This window comes from Dipodomys merriami, unplaced genomic scaffold, assembly GCF_024711535.1.
Source record: "Dipodomys merriami isolate MVZ:Mamm:240054 unplaced genomic scaffold, mDipMer1.0.p SCAF_41, whole genome shotgun sequence".
Taxonomy (NCBI): domain Eukaryota; kingdom Metazoa; phylum Chordata; class Mammalia; order Rodentia; family Heteromyidae; genus Dipodomys; species Dipodomys merriami.
This window is the reverse complement of record NW_027205715.1, coordinates 2,624,492-2,643,355: the sequence shown is the minus strand read 5'-3', so window position 1 is coordinate 2,643,355 and position 18,864 is coordinate 2,624,492. Positions and strand designations below refer to the sequence as shown.

The following is an 18,864-nucleotide window of genomic DNA, read 5'->3' as shown; positions in this document are numbered from 1 at the left end:
TTGGGATTTGGGGCAGCTGCAGTGGCTTGGCCATGGTGAGCAGCCTGGTGGGTAGAGTAGGAGCCCAGAGAGGTATAGTGAAGGCGAGGGAGGCACTTTGCACAGCAAGTGGCGAGCTGAATTTGGGACAACCAAAGCTCACCAAGCCACGTGGAACCATCTTTCCCTGGCTGGATCTGTGCAGGGTCTTCTTATTGCTGAGACCTGTCTCAGGAACACTTATCCAGAGCAAAGAGTCAGCCATGTTCACGGAGACCTAATGCCTACTGAGAGTGAGAGCTAGCTCAGGAGCCTCTTGGAGGCTCTTTCTTCTTGGAGCCCTGGATCTTCAAAGGCAGGGCTTGGAGAACATGGTGACAGAGGCTTTGGGATGTTAATGATGTCCCCTGCAAGTAGCAATATGACAGTCCTATGAGGCAATTTAACTCCTAAGGCAGCCCAGCCCTGGATCATAAAGTGTTTCAGAGGGCTGGGTGTGGTGGTACATGCCTGCAATAGCAAGTACGTGGGAGGCTGATATAGGAGGGTCCCAAGTTCAAGGTTAGCCTGAGCTTCATCAGAAGACCCTGTCTCAAAAAGTGTTTAAGGTGCTGGGTGCTGGTGGCTTATACCTGTAATCCTAGCTACTCAGGAGGCTGCGATCTGACGATCACGGTTCAAATCTAGCCTAGGAAGGAAAGTCTGTGAGACTCTCCAATTAAGAACAAAAAAGCTGGAAGTAGAGCTGCAGCTAAAGTGGAAGAGCACTAGCCTTGAGCACAAAAGCTCAGGGGTAACACCTGAGCCTGGAGTTTAAGCCCCAGGAGCACACAAACAAAAACAAAAGAAGTGTTTAAGGTCCTTCTGACACTGATGATCTCTCTGTATCCTCTCCCAGAAAAGTAGCACAGGTTGGTGGGGAGTTGACAAATACTGACTCAGTTTCTTATTTAACGTTATAACAGTAACTACTGGAAGAACTAAAAATAATCCTGTAACTAGCAAAAAAACTGGAGGTGGAGATAGAGAGGGGTAGAAGAAAAGAAGGAAGGTGAGCTGAACTCCCCAGATAGCATGGTGGGGGTAGTCAAGAAACACTAGGTAGATTGGACAACTAAGTGGAAATAGCTAAAGGGGAGGGTGACAGGTTGAGTGGAGATTACTATGCATGTTATACCACTGCCTATTGTTGAAAACTACTTTTTTCCCAATGGGTTCATTTTATAATTAATGGACAGGGTAAAAAATTTAAATTGTGAAGAAAGCTCCAGAAGATGGTCTGGCAGTCTTAGCAGGGGAATGGGAGGTAGAGGAGAAAGGAGGCCACCAGATGGAGCCAGCTGAAAGGCACGCTCTCCTGGCCAGCCAGGAGCTCTGGGGAGTCCGGTTCTGGGCCTGTGATTTCAGTGTACCCAGGCGCTGGCATCCCTGCCTTCCATGGTGCCCTTGGGTCTCATCAGTGTCTGGGCTCCCCTACAAAGGATTTAGGCATCAGCTCTGTGGATAATTCAGGTGTGGGAAGCAGGAAGATGTTCTTGGCATTACTCAGGGTCATGGTTTGTTAGCTGCCAACATAGCCAATGGAAATAGTCACATGTCATTAGTGAAAGCCATTCCTGTGGGCCCAGCCTGCTAAGATGGCCTTTTTTTATTTTATTTTATTTTATTTTATTTTATTTGAGAACATACTGTACAGAGAAGATGGCCTTTTTCATCTAGGTACTACTGTGTTTTGGGGCCAGGTAACTGTTGTGGGGGCTGTACAGTATTCATTGTGGGGTATTTTTTTTTTAAACTGTTATTATTAAGGTGATGTACAGAGTGGTTATTATTTCTGTAGGACTTTGTGTGGTGTCTCTAGCCACTAGGAGCCACCCTAGTGTGACAATCAAAAACTCCATGGAGACACTGGCAAAAAGTTCCCTAGGAGCTAAATGCCTCCAGCTGAGAAGCACTGGTGACTATGGTCAATCAGAGGTCAGAGTGTATCTATGTGTCTGTAGGCAATGGGTTAAAAACTAAAACTCCTGGCTGTAGGCTCCCACTGAATGCCCAGGCACCAGCTTGTAAAAGTAGGGTGCATTTCCTGAACCCCCAGCTACAATCCATGAATCTCCATCACAGGAGACACAACCACCCCAGGTTCTAGAGCCTCTGGATGGATCTAGAGGTGGAGGATCCAGTGAGGATGTCCTAAAAGTGACAAAGGTCAGCGGTCAGGCCTGTGGCCCTACTGTCCTATGAAAAGCTGGGGACTGTCTGTGATCCTATCTGCACTTCCACTCCTCCACTTCCCCTCCAAATCTTCTTCTCTCCTCTATCCTTCTTCCTGTCCTTCCCTTTTCCCTCCCTTCTTTATTTAATTATACCATAATACTAAAGGATATGTTCATCTGTTCAATTACTTAATTTATTGAATGGAGCTACTTATTATCTACTTTTAATTTTAAAGCGGATTATATTTTGCTAGTTCTCGCAGTGCTAGAGATGAAAGCCAGGGCCTCGAACATGCTAAACAAGCACTTCATAGCTTAGCTACATCCCTAGCCCGGACTATGTATTATTTTCTCTACAGCAAAACAAAATGGCACCATTTGAGTTGTTTTCTGCCTGTTTGTCTCTGGATTGGTATTTCTGGTGCCAGGGCACCCTGGAAGAAAAAAAAATCTCCTCTTCAGGCCTGAGGCCAGGTCCTCATCCTTCTGGAATTTCCTGTTTGGTCACTTTTGTGCCCTCTCCCTTCCCTGGCTTCCTCCTCATCTTGGGGCAGGAAGAGGTGGGCCCTTCCTGATGCTCACCACCAGTGGGTGACTGTCTCATGGCAAGTCTCACTGTGACCCAGAGTCCTCTTGGCTCCACCATGTCTCACTCCAGTCTTCCCACAGGCCTAAGACACTCACTATTTGGCAGAATCGTTGAGCTGATACTCCCGAGACCGGTTGAAGCACTCCTGGATCCCTGAGTCACCCCAGAGTCTCATCATGGCAGAAAGCAGCTCTGTGGAGAAGGGCTCAGTGTCTTCCATGCGACTCACCACGTCACAAACCATCTTGGAGTCGGCCTATGAGAAGAGAGGAACATGTCACTCTGAGGGCCCCGTGGGACTTATGACATGAACCCCACCAGGGCAGTGGGCCAGGATAACACAGCTGCAGATTGCTCTGCAGAAGGGCAGCTCTGAGCACTGGGGGCCAGGGACCCTTGGCACCTCTGGGGCTTTTCCATCCTGTGCATGTTCTCAAGCAGCAAATCACATGTGTGCTGGAGAAGGGGAGTGGCCAGGGCTTTGCTCCTCCCTCAACCATAATAGTTCTGCTTCTACTGGGTTTAAAAAACAAATTTGCACAATATTTGCTTAAGAAAACACTTAAAAATCAGCGTTCTTCCGGCATTTCTTCGTCAAGGTGGAGCATAGCTCCTGGAGATGGTCTACATCTAGGAGAGGGCATTCGGATGATTTGAGGGTTCTGCGTGACTGAGGACTGAGTCTCTGTGGAGTACCTTGGAGGAAGAGAGGGAGCTGGTGATAACGACATTGATGGTGAAAATTCCTCATGTCCATATTGGATTTCAACAATTTTTTTTCTTACTTTTGTGGCTCAGGCTGATCTCAAACACAAGATTTTCTCTAACCTCCTGGACACTGGGATTCTGATGCACCACTATCCCAGGTTTAAATCTTAATTTTATGAATTTATATTTATATGTCTGTGATCTGTTGTTACCAGGAAAAGCCAAGGCCTGATTAAACAGGAAAGGGCAAAGGGACACATCATGACACTGGTGTGTTCTTTCCTTTCTGCCTCTTCCCCTCCTTGTTCTGAGGGGGCAGAGTTGAATTTGCTTAAGGCACAAGTGTGTAGGATGAGACTTCATTGGAATCACATGAAAAGTGGTGTGTAACTCATAGGTCTTTCTCTTGTCCCTCATCTAGGACACCAGACAGGGGTCACTGATTTTCTAAAGACTGGAACCCCACATGATGCAGAGCTGAGACCCCCATGATCCACAGCTGCAGCAAATGAGTTCAGGGGCTAGTCAGACCGTAGTCACTGGTGTTCTGGTCTTTGTGGGTGCAAGTGGCAGAAGCTGGGGACTTGAACACCTCATCAGTTTCCTGCTTCTTTTTGATAGCTGTGTTCTAGAGGCTCTCCCAAGGGTTGGAGGACACAAGTCTCTGTCATTGGTAGCAACCACTCTGGGGACATATTCTCTTAAGTTTGTGTCATCTGGAAAATCCCACACTAGGGAAGGCATTTGGCGCTAGGGAGTAGATGGAGTGGTCCATCTGAGCAGGGATCCTCCTCGGTTGCCTTTTCCCATTTTAGCCTGCACACTCTTGCTGGACTGCGAGTTGGGTGCAGCAGGGCCCATATCTCCCTCCCTTCCTGGGTCCTCCAGGGTCAGGGTATTTTGTTCATGTGTTATTATGAATACGACATGGTGATTCTGCTGGAAGGTCTTTCAACCCCAATTCTCAGCCACCAGAGGACAGACAGTTGGGCAGCCTGAAGGGGCTCAGGAAATGCATGGGAGGGGCTGAGAGTCCGCAGGTGTCCTTCAGCAGGGAGAGACAAAAGATGCTACACAAAAGGTGTGTGGAGCTTAAGCTTTCTTGGGGACTTTTCCAGCATGGAGCTGTCTGCCTAAGTAGCTATTTACCTGCCAGAGCCTGTTTTCTACATAAAATTGGTGGAAAAGCTGACAGCCCTGGTCTGCCCACTGCCTGCCTCAGGAAGGAAGTGACCACTAGCATGGAGGCTGGCAGGCCATGCCTGCTATACTAATACAGATCCAGCTTCATGGGGGCAAGGCCCCTGACATCTTGCTCTTGGTTCCTGATACACCCTCAAGGGAGGATCATCCCCCTCCCCCCCCCCCGCCCCCACTCTGCCCCTTCCCCGCCCCCCCCCCATGGAAGACTGGTCTCCAGGGTCTGGGTAATGTGGGCAGCTCCCCCTGGTGGCAGTGACATGGAAAGCTGGCACTGGGGCCTGGGCTTGGATGCCCCAGGCTGAGAGTGATGACTCAGGGAGGAGGGGTGGGGGAGGAGCGTTGTACCTCTACTTGTAGCTAAAAAGGGTAAGGCCATATATGAGTCAAGGGCGTGTGTGCTTCCCAGGGCCTGGCTGCCCCCAAGAAGAGTTGGTGCCTTCCCAGCTGTGGAAGGGCCCTGACCAGGGTTCCTGAATTTCCTCTTTATGGTTTCTGCCAGTTTTGTGCAGTGAACACTCAAAACAGTCAGAGCTGTGGTGAGTGGGGCAGACAAGGCAAGACTCGCCACAGGGAAGAGGAGCATGCTCCAATCTGATCGCCCACAGTCACGCCACACCTACATGGAGGACACGAGGGACCCTCCAGATGTGAGGTATGCATACCCCGTGGGCCTTCCCAAAGCCACTTTGTACATTAGTGTTGGTTCTTCCAATCTGAACAACAACAATCTGAACTAACTCTTTCCTTCCTTCCTTCCTTCCTTCCTTCCTTCCTTCCTTCCTTCCTTCTTTCTTTCTCTTTCTTTCTTTCTTTCTTTCTTTCTTTCTTTCTTTCTTTCTTTCTTTCTTTCTTTCTTTCTTTCTTTCTTTCTTTCTTCCTTCCTTTCTTTTTCTCTTTCTTTCTTTCCCTTCCTTCCTTCCTTCCTTCCTTCCTTCCTTTCTTTCTTTCTTTCTTTCTTTCTTTCTTTCTTTCTTTCTTTCTTTCTTTCTTTCTTTCTTTCTTTCTTTCTTTCTTCCTTCCTTTCTTTCTTTCTTTCTGTCATGTGGTTTGAACTCAGGGCGCTGTCCCTGAGCTCTTTTGCACAAGGCTAGCACTCTACCACTTTGAGCCATAGCTCCACTTCTGGTTTTCTGGTGGTTAACTGGAGATAGAAGATAAGCATTTCAGGGTTTTCCTGCCTGGGTTGGCTTTTACCCAAACAAGCCGGTAAATAATGCTGCCATAAACATAGGTTTAGTATGATCTTGTTTGTGGTCATACTCCCATATCAAGATGGTGTCTGAATCCAACCAAGCCACAAGGAAAGCTGACCACTGCAAAGCAATCAAGGCTCCATCAAAAGACTGAATAGCAGACATTGAGGAGACACAAGGACTTTGCATCTTGACAAGGCCCAGTTATAGGCTCAGACCCTAGAGCTCAGGGAAGGAAAGCAAGTAAAAAGGCAGGGCCAGGCATGAAGGGGAGAAGGGGCTTTGACAACATGTCTAGAGGCCCGTGGATAACAAAGTAACAAGCAATTAGTAGAGCCGGGGAGGCCTCTGTCCCTTTGCCTTTCTGCCTGCCTTCAGGGGCCTGGGGGAATGGGGCTCCCATTGTGCCAGACATTCCCCAGGGCTCTGGGCTAGAGGCACTGGGCCCAAGGTAGTAGCCTTTTTGCTACAGCCCATGGTACTGTACTGCCTGCTGGTCAGAGGATGGCCTCAGGCATGCCCTTATACCTGCTGTCCAGGCAACATGCAGTACTTAATCTCCAGAACCTGAAGAATACATTTGTGTTCTGAAGCTGCCCAGGGTGTGGCCGCTTGTTACAGCAGCCCCAGCAGTAGACACCAAGCTGGACCTCTGTGTCAGGCTTACTCACGGAGACTGCTGGAGCTGCCATTTCTAGAAAGTCCACAGAGGGCTCACACCTCCGCAGGGTTTCAGGGGGTATCACGGAGGCCCTGGTGGTAGCGAGGCCCCCTCCCTTTCTGTGAAGTTCTGCCTTATTCTACCCTTCATGTGCAGCAGAACCCCAGCCTCCCTGAAAGAGGAAAATCCAAGCTCTTTTCCCTGAAACAGTCTGAGTGGCCTGGAAGGGGACGGCTCTGCCCCTTTCCTGTGGAGGACACAGGCTCTGGATCTGGCCAGTTGACCTAGTTGGCCTATGAGCAGTTTGGGATAGACAAAGAATTCATGTGGGTTTAGTAACTAGACTAACATTTAATCCTACTACCCCAATCAATCCTAGAAGATTAGAAGAACTATTAGCAGGGAGAGAGAAGACCCACGGAGTGTGACAAGCCCTTCCTCCTCAGGGCTGCCATGGTGCCAATGTTCTTAGCACACGGAGCAGAAAGGAGTTTGTGGGCATGTGCGCAGGGAGTGAGGGCATGCCTCTCTGCCCAATTCTGTCCCCATCTACAGGGCGAAGGGATGCCAGAGAACAAGACTGTACTTCCTCCATGTACAGGCTGGGTGAGCTTCTCTGCAGCCTCCTGGGGCTGTAGGACAGACCAGGGAGCCACCCAGACCTTGTCTCCAGTCTGGGCTCCTAGCATGAGCAGAAGTCTTAACTTTTCTGAGATTCAGTGTCCTTGCTGTGAATGGACGATGACAATGCTCTTATTTTCTCCACTGGGCTGTCATGTGAGCAAACAGAGCTCTGGGTGCAGGATGGCATCTGTGTGGATGCCCACTATGTGGACAAGCACACCCTGTCTCACCTCTTAGGTGCACAGAGGTAATGGCCAACCTGCCACTCAATGACAATGGGCCATGGGGCTCCGCTGGGGCTGTGTACGTCTGGCTGAATGGCACATCTGTATACTTTCGCTGGCATAGGTAGTGCTGGCAAGGTCATCTGCAAATCAGATCAATGACTGGAAACAGCACTGACATTCTCATCACAACTAGCACACCTCTTCTTGTTCTTGTCAACCTACAAATGGCCTGACACTACTGAGGTACCCTGGGAGACCTCAGGGCTCTGGAGAACCCCGTATTATTATTCAGAAACCCATAGCATTATTCAGTGGCTGGGAAAATTGGTGGGTAGTTGAGGGGAAGGGGCATGTGGAGTCAGGGTCCAGGGGCTGCTCCACTATGCAGAAGGGTTGGGGTAGGGAACTCAGTACAGGGCACTCCTTTAGTGGTGCCACGGTCCTTACTGTAGAGGAGGAGTATGCCCAGGGCTGCGATGCCCATCACCTGTCAGTACACAGCAGATACCAGAGTGTAGTGCAAGGGCCAGGGGCTTCCTGCCACGAGATCACATGCTGATGGGGGCACATCATGAGTGTGTGTGTGGGAAGCAGCACTGAGTTCCAGATGACAACCAGGGGCCAAATGGATCCAGCAGTGATGGTGTGTCTCCAGAGCTGATGCCAGACAGCTACCTGAGCATTGGAGCTAGAACTGGTTCTGGAGGAAGGGTCATCAGCTTCAGGGCCTGGAGAGTAAAGGCCTTGCTCACTGTGTGTCCCATCCCTCCCCAACCCAGGTAGTCTTCTACCCTTAGGTCTCACACCTGTCTGTGTTGTTCCAGACCCCAGGGTGAGAGTAAGCAGTAGTGAAGAGAAGCGGGCATTAGCTATGTATCTTCCACTTCAATACCAGATACTGTAGGAGATCAGAAGACGAATCTGCCGCATGCTGACAGGTGATGGGCATCACAGCAAGACCCATGACGCCCACTTCAGGGGTGCCCTGAACTGAGTTCACTACCCCTACCCTTCTGCATACTGGAGCAGCCCCTGGGCCCTGACTCCATAGAATGTGTTCATTGAAGATGGGAGGGTAAATAGCAATTCTAGACACCTGGGTCTTCAAAATCCTCTTCTCAGAGCAGCATGGACTTTTTTCCAAAGAACTTGTGATCCTCAGGATCACAAAGCACCTTTGCCCTCTTAAGAGATTAGATGTAAATGGGTAAAGTGGGGGTGAGGTGGAAGGACAGAGCAGGGGTCTTCAGTCAGGTGCCTTGGGTTCGGGTCCTAGCTCTGCACCTGCCTGCTGGGGGCTTTTGGACAGACCTCTCACAGACCTCTTGGAACAGAGGCTCCATTAAGTCCCAGTGCAAAGGATTGCTTGTGCAGATGAGATGGGCTGAGGATGTGACAGCTCTGTCGCATGAAAGGGCTCTGCAAATGTTAGTTATTATGAGCAAAGATGAAACGCCTCAGACACAAACAACAAGCTGACATAAAATAAGCCTGCTTTGTACAAGACTTTCCAAGAAAGCATGATAATCTTGATAACAATAATCATAGTAATTATAATAATAACCCCTTCTATCTGATGAGCTGCTTTGGATTGCTGAGTTTTCCTCCATCGCCAATCTTTGAGGCCAAGTGAAGTGTGAGAGCTCCCCCCATTTCACAATTCTCCAGCTGCAGGCAGACTCCATCGGCCCCACCCTGCCCCATGGGCTGCACTTCTTTAGGTTCCCACCAGAGGGCAGGAGAGCTCAGTCAAAGGGAGGGAAACTCTCCCAGCCAGAGACCTGACCAAGGCCAAGGCCAAGGCCATGGGTTGCTGACTAGAACTCAAGGAGAAGGGACAGAGACTCCAGTCATTAGAGGTCTTGCCTGGGCATTAGCAAGCAAAGAGTGGCAGGAGGGACAGTCTGGGCACCTAGAAACTGCCAGACTAGCAGGCCCAAAGCTACATACACATCCAAGGAAGCAGTGGGGCTCACAACAGTGGGAGGGGCGGTTCTCAGGGGGCCGCCCTAACTGTGGCTCTGAGCTGATGAGGAAATGTTAGCATCACACCAGGGGCTCTTGAGGCATTCATGAGGCTCGTTTTTGTTTTTGTTTTTTGTCAGAAACGGCTGTAACAGGTACTTAATGACTGAGGGTCCAGAGTGCTTGGGTCTCTCTGCAAATATTTGGGACTCTGAACAGGACCTGACCTTCAGCACACTGTCAGTTCACAAGGGGACAATGGGCCCATTAGCTTCACCATTTGCTATAGGAAAGGGAACATTCCTGCTTCTCCAGAAAGATCTACAGTAGAACTGAAGATGAGACACTGTTTCTAACTTTGCTTTTCCTTGCCATCCTTTCAAACTCATTGTCCCTCCAGCTCTGCATACCTGCCCTCTACATACCCCCATACCTCTAGGACACCCCCTATCAACTTTATACATTCACCCCCTGCACATCCCCACCATGACATCATCTTCCATCAGCCACCTGGTTCATCCATCACTCATTTCCATATCCACCCACCGCCTTTCTCTCCTTCTGGAGCGTCTATCTATCTATCCCTTAAATTATTCATTCATTCCTCTTTGATCTCCTCTGGGTACTGCCCATTCATCTTCCTGTTTACCAGCTCATCTCTTCATCCACTCATCTGCTCATTTACTAGCTCATCCCTTCATCATCTATCCAGCTACCCCATTGAAAATCTTCTCTGTGGAAGACATGGGGTAGACTCTTAGCCTTATGAACTTCTTCATATGGCTGAAAGGAACAGTCTTTCTGAATCTCCCCACAGATATGAGTCAGTGCTCTGGACACAGGGGACAGGAATGGTGCCTCTCCCCTTCCCCTTCCTCTTCCTCTGCTCCATGGAGCCAGCTTTGCTGGGGTCCTGTGGCTGTGTTATAGATGGGTTTCCTAAGGCCTCCATCCAGAAGGAGTTCCACTTTCTAGACTCATCCAGGTTTGTCTGAAGCCCTGTGGGAACCCCCCTTGCTTTGAGCCAGCTGCCTCCAGTGAAGGGAAGAAGGCCTGGTCTTGCGATGTCAACTTTCTTAAGCGGCACATCCTTCTTCAGAAGCCTGGGGCTCTTCCAGTGGCTGGGAAACGGCTTCTTCCTGGCTTACTGTGTGTTTTTGAGAAGGACTTAGAATGACAGTGGCTTGAGTGGTCTGAGGCCCTGTGCCATGTTTCCATACCTGACATCTAGAAGCTTTTGCTCAAAAGCACCTGGCTTGTGTGGCTTCCCACCATTAACCTGAATTGAGACGTATCCAGGTCCAAAGCTTCACTACAGACCAGCTGAGCACCCCTTAGGGCTGGGTTCAGGGGACAAGGTAATCAGCAGAACCTGGACATGCTACCCCAGAGGTTGCTCAATGGAGGCCCAATGGAGGGACCAACCACCACAACACAGACTGTGGACCAGGAAGTGTTCCTCTTGGTTGGCTACCGAGTGAGCTCTGTGCCTAGGGAGAGTGGGTATGTGGATGAGGAGGCAGGGCTAGGTCTGAGAAAAGAGAAGTCACAGAGTTGCTGTGCTCAGAGGTCAGCGAAGACACTGGGCTTCTCTGGGAACTCTTGAGGAGGCAAGGATTAAAGGCAGATGGACTAACCTAAGGCACAGCTGAGGGCCTTAAAGGTCAATAGCGGACCTCGGAGGTGCCAGGTGTACTTCCAGCCACCCGTGGGGCCTGAGGACAATGGGAAAGCTCAGGACAGCACCCACTGCTTGTACACACCTGCATGGCTACCATGATGCCGGTCACACATGAGAACTTGAGCACTGCGGGGTGTTCTGATGGTGTGCAAATTTTCCTCATGGGAGCCTCACAGAGCAAATGCTGAACCTCCTGAGAGTGAGGACTGGGATACTTGCTCTCCCCCTGTGCTTCCTGGGCCTGATGCCTACTGCATATGCATGTGGTAAGTGGGAGCAGTCAGTCCACAGCTCCTGAGCAACACTCATCAGTGCAGAATGGGCACCTGGACCTGAGGCGGGGTGAGAGGGTGAGCCAGAGAAGGGGTATCCACATGAAGGGTAGAGACACAAGCATCATTTCCATTAAAAACATTAAGACGGTCCTGGACCCTTATGGCAGCAAATGTCACTAAGGCTTTGGACTACCTCAGGTTCCTAAGTATGATGCGAGAATGTCATGTCAGCCTTGGGACAACCTCGCATGGCACTGCCTGCTGCCCACATTACCCTTAGTTGGTCCAGATATGCTAGTCATACTACCAAGCCTCTCTCCTAGAGAGAACACCTGAGCCACCAGGACTGAGCTAGGCAGTCACAAATCAGCTTTAACGTGACCGGGACAGAAGATTACAAATTCAGGATGACCCCCTCACCCTCCACTCCCTTTCCCCTGGACTCAGTGTTCTAAGAAAGGAGAAAATGGCTAAAATTGGATAGACTGAATTTCTAAGAAATGAGCAAGGGCAGAATAAAATTACCCACAGAGAGCTTGGTCGAAGGGAAAGAAAAGTGGTAATGGCCAACTTCATCTCTTCAGAACACAGAGTGACGATGTGAATAGTTTAATTAGGGCTGCTTCAGCTGGCAGACATTAGCAACCCAATTACAGAAGAGAAAAGATGGATGTTGGAACTCCACACACATGGTGGGTGGGGGCTTGGCTGATTGGTACCTTTCTCTAGATGGTTCCCTGGCCCTTTCACTGGGGGCTCAGCTCCCAAAACATTTCTCAAAGTGGTGAGATCCTGTTTTTGCTTGAAAAGGAGCATGTCATCTGCTTCCAGAATTGCAGAAGGCTTGGGCTACTGGTCACACTCTGCCTCTAACTGGCTCTTGGGACCTTGCTTCTCAGTGTCCCAACTGCACAATAAAAGTGTTAGCTAGACTGGTGGTTCTCAAAGGAGAACCTGCAGGGCCTCAAGGTCTCCGTGGCTCTTTTTGGGAAGCCTATGAGATGAAAACTGTTAACAATATTAAGATCTTATTTGCCTTTCTGATGGCCTAAATATTTACAAGAATGGTGCAAAAGCGGAGATAAAGCTTGGGTCCCCTTTGCAGGATGCAAGGATATGGGGAATGAGTTGGGATGCTGTTGCATCCCAAGCACTCCTGGTAAAATGAATGCTGGTTTTATTGAGGAAGTAGCAGAAGTGATGACCTTTTAAGTAGTGCAACCCTGGACATAGGTCTTGTGTTCTGTAGGGTGCTGAAATGGAGGTGCTGGTTGCTGGGCCATAGTGTGAGCTGCCCCACCCCTTTTCTCATGGGACACGGATTTAAACTATGGGCAGACAGATAATGGGAGTTCACATCAGACCTGGATCTTTGGCAGACATTTTTTCAAGAAATGAGTGAAGGCAAACAACTGAGATATTTGTTACCAAAATGGTAAGATTCTTGCTTTCGAGTGGAAACCCAGCATTTTGGAAAACTTTACCAACCATTAGCCAATCAATCATGTACATGCCAATACTCACAAGTTTTTCTGATAAGATCAGTGTTGACATTTATAAATGTGAGATTTTGACATTACTTGTAGAATCCTGGCAACATCGGGAAACTGCATAAATCAGAAGAACCAGTATTTACAAATGACCAAAATGGTGCCACCAAGCCATGCATGGATGAGATCCATTCTAAGTATAAAAAAGACCAATGGACTTTGAGAGAAGAGGACAAGAACAGGAGTAGTACACTTTCAGAGTTCACAGTACAACTGTCTTTCAAGAACCTACCACAAGCCAGGTGCTGGTGGCTCACGCCTGTAATCCTAGCTACTCGGGAGGCTGAGATCTGAGGATCACAGTTTAAAGCCAGCCCAGGCAGAAAGTCCATGAGACTCTTATCTACAGTTAACTACCAGAAGACCAGACATGGTGCCATGGCTCAAAGTGGAAGAACACTAGCCTTGAGCACAAAAGCTCAGGCACTGTGCCAAGGCCAGAGTTCAAGCCCTATAACCAATCCTTCTTCCCCTACCCCCCCCCCAAAAAAAAACCTACCACAAAGCCAGACACAGTGATGTATACTGTAATCCCAGCTACTGAGGAGACTGAGGAAGGGGATCTCAAGTTCAAGGCCAGACCAGGCAACTTAATGAGATCCTATCTCAAAATAAAAAGGAGATGGGAATGTTGCTCAGTGGTAGAGTACTTGCTAGGCGATTCACATTGCAAGTCCAATTCTCAGTACCGGGGATGGGGCGAGGAGAGAAAAACTACCATGTGTTCAGTTTTGTTTAGTTTTAAGGAATAACTATCTGAAAAAGTCTAGTAAAGCATTCCTTCCTTCTTCAACAATATATTTATGTGGGAACAAATTTTTCCAGAGCCCAAACAACATATTATAACAAATTAAATGCAGGAACACATGAGAGCTGAGCTATATTCTGTTAGGCAAGATTTTAAAGAGATTTGCAAACATATAAAACAATGATATTCCTTACACTAAAATATAGTAATTTTTCGTAAACATGTTATTTATACCAACATGCAGTATTATCTTTAAATAGTTGGATAAAGGCCCATTTTGTTTCTGAATTACTTTTTTTTTTTTTTTTTGCATTCTGGTCATAGGGCCTGAACTCTGGGCCTAGGCACTGTCCCTCAGCTCTTCAGCTCAAGGCTAGCGCTCTACCACTTGAGCCACAGTGCCACTTCCAGCTTTTTTTTTCCTGCTTATGTGGTGCTGAGGAATCGAACCCAGGGCCTCATGCATGCAAGGCAAGTGCTCTACCATTGAACCACCTTCCCGGCCCTTGAATTAAATTCTTGCTAGGATACCTATACTGGTCTTAACTCCTGTGCTCGAGTGATTCGCTCACATCAGTCTCTCAAGTAGCTGGGACTATAGACACATGCCATTGTGTCCATCAATTATTGCCATCATAGTTATTGTTGAACGGAGAAAGATTTAAAAAGTTTCTGGTTTTGTTAGGAAATGGAAAGACTCAGGAAAAAATTATATTAAATGAAGTAAGCCAGGCCCAAAGAAACATAGGTCCCATGGTTTTCCTTATTTGCAATAACTAGTATATGTCTAGGACAAGCAGAAAATGTCAAAAGCTATGTACATATGACCACATAAGATGATGCTAGGTGAAATGAACCTCAAGATAAGGACACAAGAGGTTTTATCTTTCTTGCTGTTCTTTTTAATGTACTTATAATGTGCTATGTGATTTTTTTTTTGTTTCTTTTGTATGTTCTTCCCGAATAACCCAAGTTTTCACTGTATTTAATTCTGGTGCCCTGCATCTTGTATATACATTTTTCTAATTTGGGGAGGGGAAAGGAAATAACAAAATTCTGAAATAAGGATACATGATGACTCATTCTAGCAATGAGATATACAAGACACTATGTTGAAAACAAACTTTACAACTTGGTGGGGAGGGAGGAGTTGGAGAGGTGGGGAGGGAAGGGATGGTAGGGGAAAAACAAAGGAGGGGGTAACAAAGCTCTATAAGGAAATGTACTCATTACCTTACTCATGTGACTGTAACCCCTCTGCACAGTAACTTTACAATAAAAATATATAGTTAATTAAAAAATACACACTAACTATACAGAGAAAAAATAAAAGACTACTGTATGAACAAAAAAAATTTCTGGTTTTAAGCTGGGTGCTAGTGGCCCATACTTGTAATCCTAGCTACTTAGGAAAATGAGATCTGAAGATCAAGGTTCAAAGACAGCCTGGGCAGGAAAGTTTGTGAGACTCTTATCTCCACTAAACTAACAAAAAATCTGGAAGTGGAGCTGTGGCTCAAATGGCACAGTGTTAACCCTGAACTAAAAGAAGCTCAGGGACAGTGCTCAGGCCCTGAGTTCAAGCCCAAGACCGTTCTCCCCCCCTGGAAAAAAAGCTTAGGGACAGCACCCAGGTTCTAAGATCAAGCCGCAGGAGTGGCACATACTCACAAAAAATTCTGGATATCTATATCTAGATATAGATATGATGAACAACATGCCTACTGAGGTCTACAATAACTTTTAGGAGCACAAACCACAAAGTTTGAGAGCTAGTAGATGACAGCATTCTTTCCTCAACCTCATTCCTGAGTATCTTCAAAACGTCTACTGAAGTCCTGTGTCAGCTGATGACTAATACTTGATAGGAAATGTACTCATTACCTTACTCATGTACTGTAACCCCTCGTATTTTTACAATAAAAACAAAAAAATGTCATATTCCTATGGTAAATGAAAATGCTGTATTCTAAACGGGGATTTCCTAACTAGAAGATAGCTGCAGTAACTACAGCGAGAGCAGAGCACTGGCCTGGTGCAGGCTCTCAGTCTGGGAACCTCTATCAACAAAGGAGGTGAGTTCTCAGACCAGCCCTAGACTCTCTCCAGCAGGCTTTGGGCCAGGCTGAGGGCAGGGAAGAGTCATTCTGACTTGAGAGCCCTGCTGTTAAACACTGACCCTATTTCTTGGCCACCATCACATTTCACCCTGAGAGGAAGGAGCTCAAGGACTTACAGGGCCCCTTCAACTGGCCTTGGAGGTCAGCTAGTAATGTCTTCCTCTGCTGAGACGTGGCTATTGGGTGGATCTTCTTAGAGGCTGAGAGGTAGGTTTTATTGCCTCTCACTTGGAAAACCAAGAATTAGGATTTTTTTCTTTTTTCTTTTTGCCAAAGGTTATAGGTAGAAAGGCTGTCAGGAGTGGGTTGAAGGGGCAGCGCTGGTCCAGGCAGAGCCTATGCTGTGGCCTCCTCAGTGTCTACTGTAATCCTGGGATCCAGAAGACAGGCAGACAGACAAACACACACATTCTACAGCCGGGTGGTCAAGCAGGAGCCCCAGGAAGGAACAGCGGCTGTTGGGATCAGGTGGGCTTGTTTCTTTCATGTTTGTGATAACATTACTATGTGATAATGGTATTATATCCTCCACTTTCTCTGTGTGTGTGTGTGTGTGTGTGTGTGTGTGTGGAGGGGGTGGGATGGAGAGGGGAATGAGTGTGAGTACAACATGCCGGTGGGTTACAAGATTTGCCTAAGGTTACTCCAAAGGTAGTGATTTGACCTCTGGCCTCTGGCTTCAGAGTCTACAGTGGCTACATAGCACGGCATCCCTCTGTGCTCTGGCAGCCTCACTTTCCCAGGCTGGTGTGCAGCCTGTCAATTCCATTTCCCAGGGGGCAGATCCTTTGAAGGAAAGGCTGGCCCCTAGAGGCTCTCTTGCTGCTACCACCTGCTCTCTTCAAGCTGCACCCCTAAAGGGATGGAGCTCCCAGGGGGCCTGGCTGGTGCCCCACCCTGGGGATCCAGCTTTAGCGTGTTTATGCCGGCAGTGTTTACATGAAGCAGGTGGGGTGGCGACAGGTGTAAAAAACAAGGTGACAAATACTCCCATCAACTAAAACACCGTCAAGGCAGAGTGGTGCCTGTGGCTGGGCACCATCTGGGCCAGATAAAGAGGTCCCAGAGGACTTCCTGGGGTGGGGTGGTGGAGGGGGCAGGAGGCACAGGGTCCAGGGCTGCATGCCAGCTTCCAGGGTACCTATCTGCAGTGTTAGTGTCATGTGGAGAAGGGAAGGCACAGGCTGAATGCTACAGAGCCTGAAGCCAGCGCAGGGGCAGGTGGATGGGATCTGGTTCAGTTTGGGTGCTGATGGCTTTCTAGGGGGCCCAGCCTCCTTCTTCAGCTAGCTCCTGCTGTCATCCTCCACTGACAGTGAGTGAATGTCCCTGGGCTGATATGGCAGGTAAGAGTGGAGGCGGTGCCTAAGGTGTCACCACTGTCCTCAGGTCCTGGAATGAAGGACAAAGACAGCAATGGATTCTCTTCCCAGTTTTTGGGGGTGTACCTTGGCTCGGGCTGGCACTTGCTCTGAAACTGCAGGGCCACAGTGCTGCCTAGCTCAGGTTCCACTTCAAGACGTGTGTGTGTGTCCCTGCCACCCCTTTCCTAAGCAGCCATGGAGCACCTTTCCTGGTGTTAGGATAAAGAGTTCCTTCCTCCAGATTATGTGACTCAGCAGGGGAAGGCTGCTGGGTTTCTCCCCTTGCCTGGTCCCTAAGCTGGGAGGTCTTCTGCAAGCCAACCCCTGTCCTTTAATCAGGTTGATGTTCAGGAAATGTCAGTAAAAAGTGTGTGGCTTCTAGGCCAAGGCCCTGAAGACATAAGTTATTTTCATTCTTCACACTAGCCTTTTTTATTTGATGATAAATCCCTAAGGAGTAGTGTCTATCAGAAGACAGTAGGAGTTAGTTGTCCATGAGTCACTGTGTAGAAGAGACCTATCAGTCCATCAAGAGCCCCTACACTGGACTATTAGATGAGCAAGGGATATTTTTCTATTGCTTTTGAACTGGAAGAAATTTTGGGAATATTTGTTATAGCAGCTAGTGATGTCTATACTAACATATCCTGCCAGTGGCCTATCTCTCCTGGCTTGTTTCCTATGTGATATCTAACCTCTGTGTAGCCCTAGATAAAGGCACTGTCCCTTTTCCATTTCCTCATCAAGTAATAGTGGGGCCTCTCAATATTCTGGTGAAGAATATATACAGGTAAGTGTCCTGGAGTCTTAAAGAATTTGTGCTATGCCATCTACCTTCTCCTCCAAAAGAAGAGCCATGCCCAATGCAGTGTATCTATCCCTAGCTTCTGCTACTCACACACCTTCTACCACACCCACAGTAGACACTCAAACGATTGTCTAATTTCTGCTGTGTTGTATATCATAAATACAATTTACTCAGTATTTTTCATTTCCTTAATTATTTTCCTTAAAATTATTTTCAAATGAATGGAAATTTATAGCACAACCACTAAGTTTATAAATGCATATATTGATGTGGCTTGTCTCAGGGCCCTGTGCATGATGGAGATGGACTTACGCTGGGGTGGGGTAAGATGGTATGGTAAATGGAGGAGCTTGGCCAGATGCCTCAGTGGTTGATCAGGAGCCACGTGGGTGGGGAAAAGTCATGTGGAAATGTGGCAAGTAGGGGGAGAGTGAGAACATGGGATTTGTGGAAAATGTCATAATCTGGCCGCATGCGATCTGGGTGAGTCACTGGCACTGTGAATGGCTTGGTTTCCTCCTCTGTTAACAACAGTATTCTCCATTCCATGTATTCCTCCCAGGTAGTGGTGGGAACCCAGGGCTTGGACAGTGAGCTCTCTAGACTGACATGTCACAATATGTGTGTGCACATGCACGTGTGCAGATCAGTGTCAGTAGTATGAGGAACAATTATGGTCATCTCCCTGGGTCAGCTGGCCTCCCTCTCTGCCTCTCTGCCAACTGGAAAAGGCACTAAGCAGTCCCTCTCAGAATTAAGGAAGGGAGCAGGTCTTCTTCACCTAGTGAGCTTTGGGGGCTGGCAGAAGGGAAGGTCTTTGGAGGGAGTGCCCACCCCCTAAGCAGGGGAGGCTAGGGCTGGGACACGCCCAGTACCAATCCAGGTAAGAGCTCTGTCTAGCTCTTGTGATCCCAAGGTGATCTGTGTGGGACTAAAGCTGGCTCTTAGCCTTC

General features: G+C 48.1%; 1 protein-coding gene across 2 annotated transcripts in view; it reads right to left on the bottom strand.

The window, feature by feature from the left end:
• Window positions 1–18,864, bottom strand: part of Gnao1 (G protein subunit alpha o1) — a 159,603-nt gene that overhangs the window by 21,009 nt on the left and 119,730 nt on the right. For both annotated transcript variants that reach the window (XM_069992331.1, XM_069992330.1), the window contains exon 4: window positions 2,880–3,040. In XM_069992331.1, the coding sequence (XP_069848432.1) occupies window positions 2,880–3,040 (161 nt within the window). The remainder of the gene's footprint in view (window positions 1–2,879; window positions 3,041–18,864) is intronic.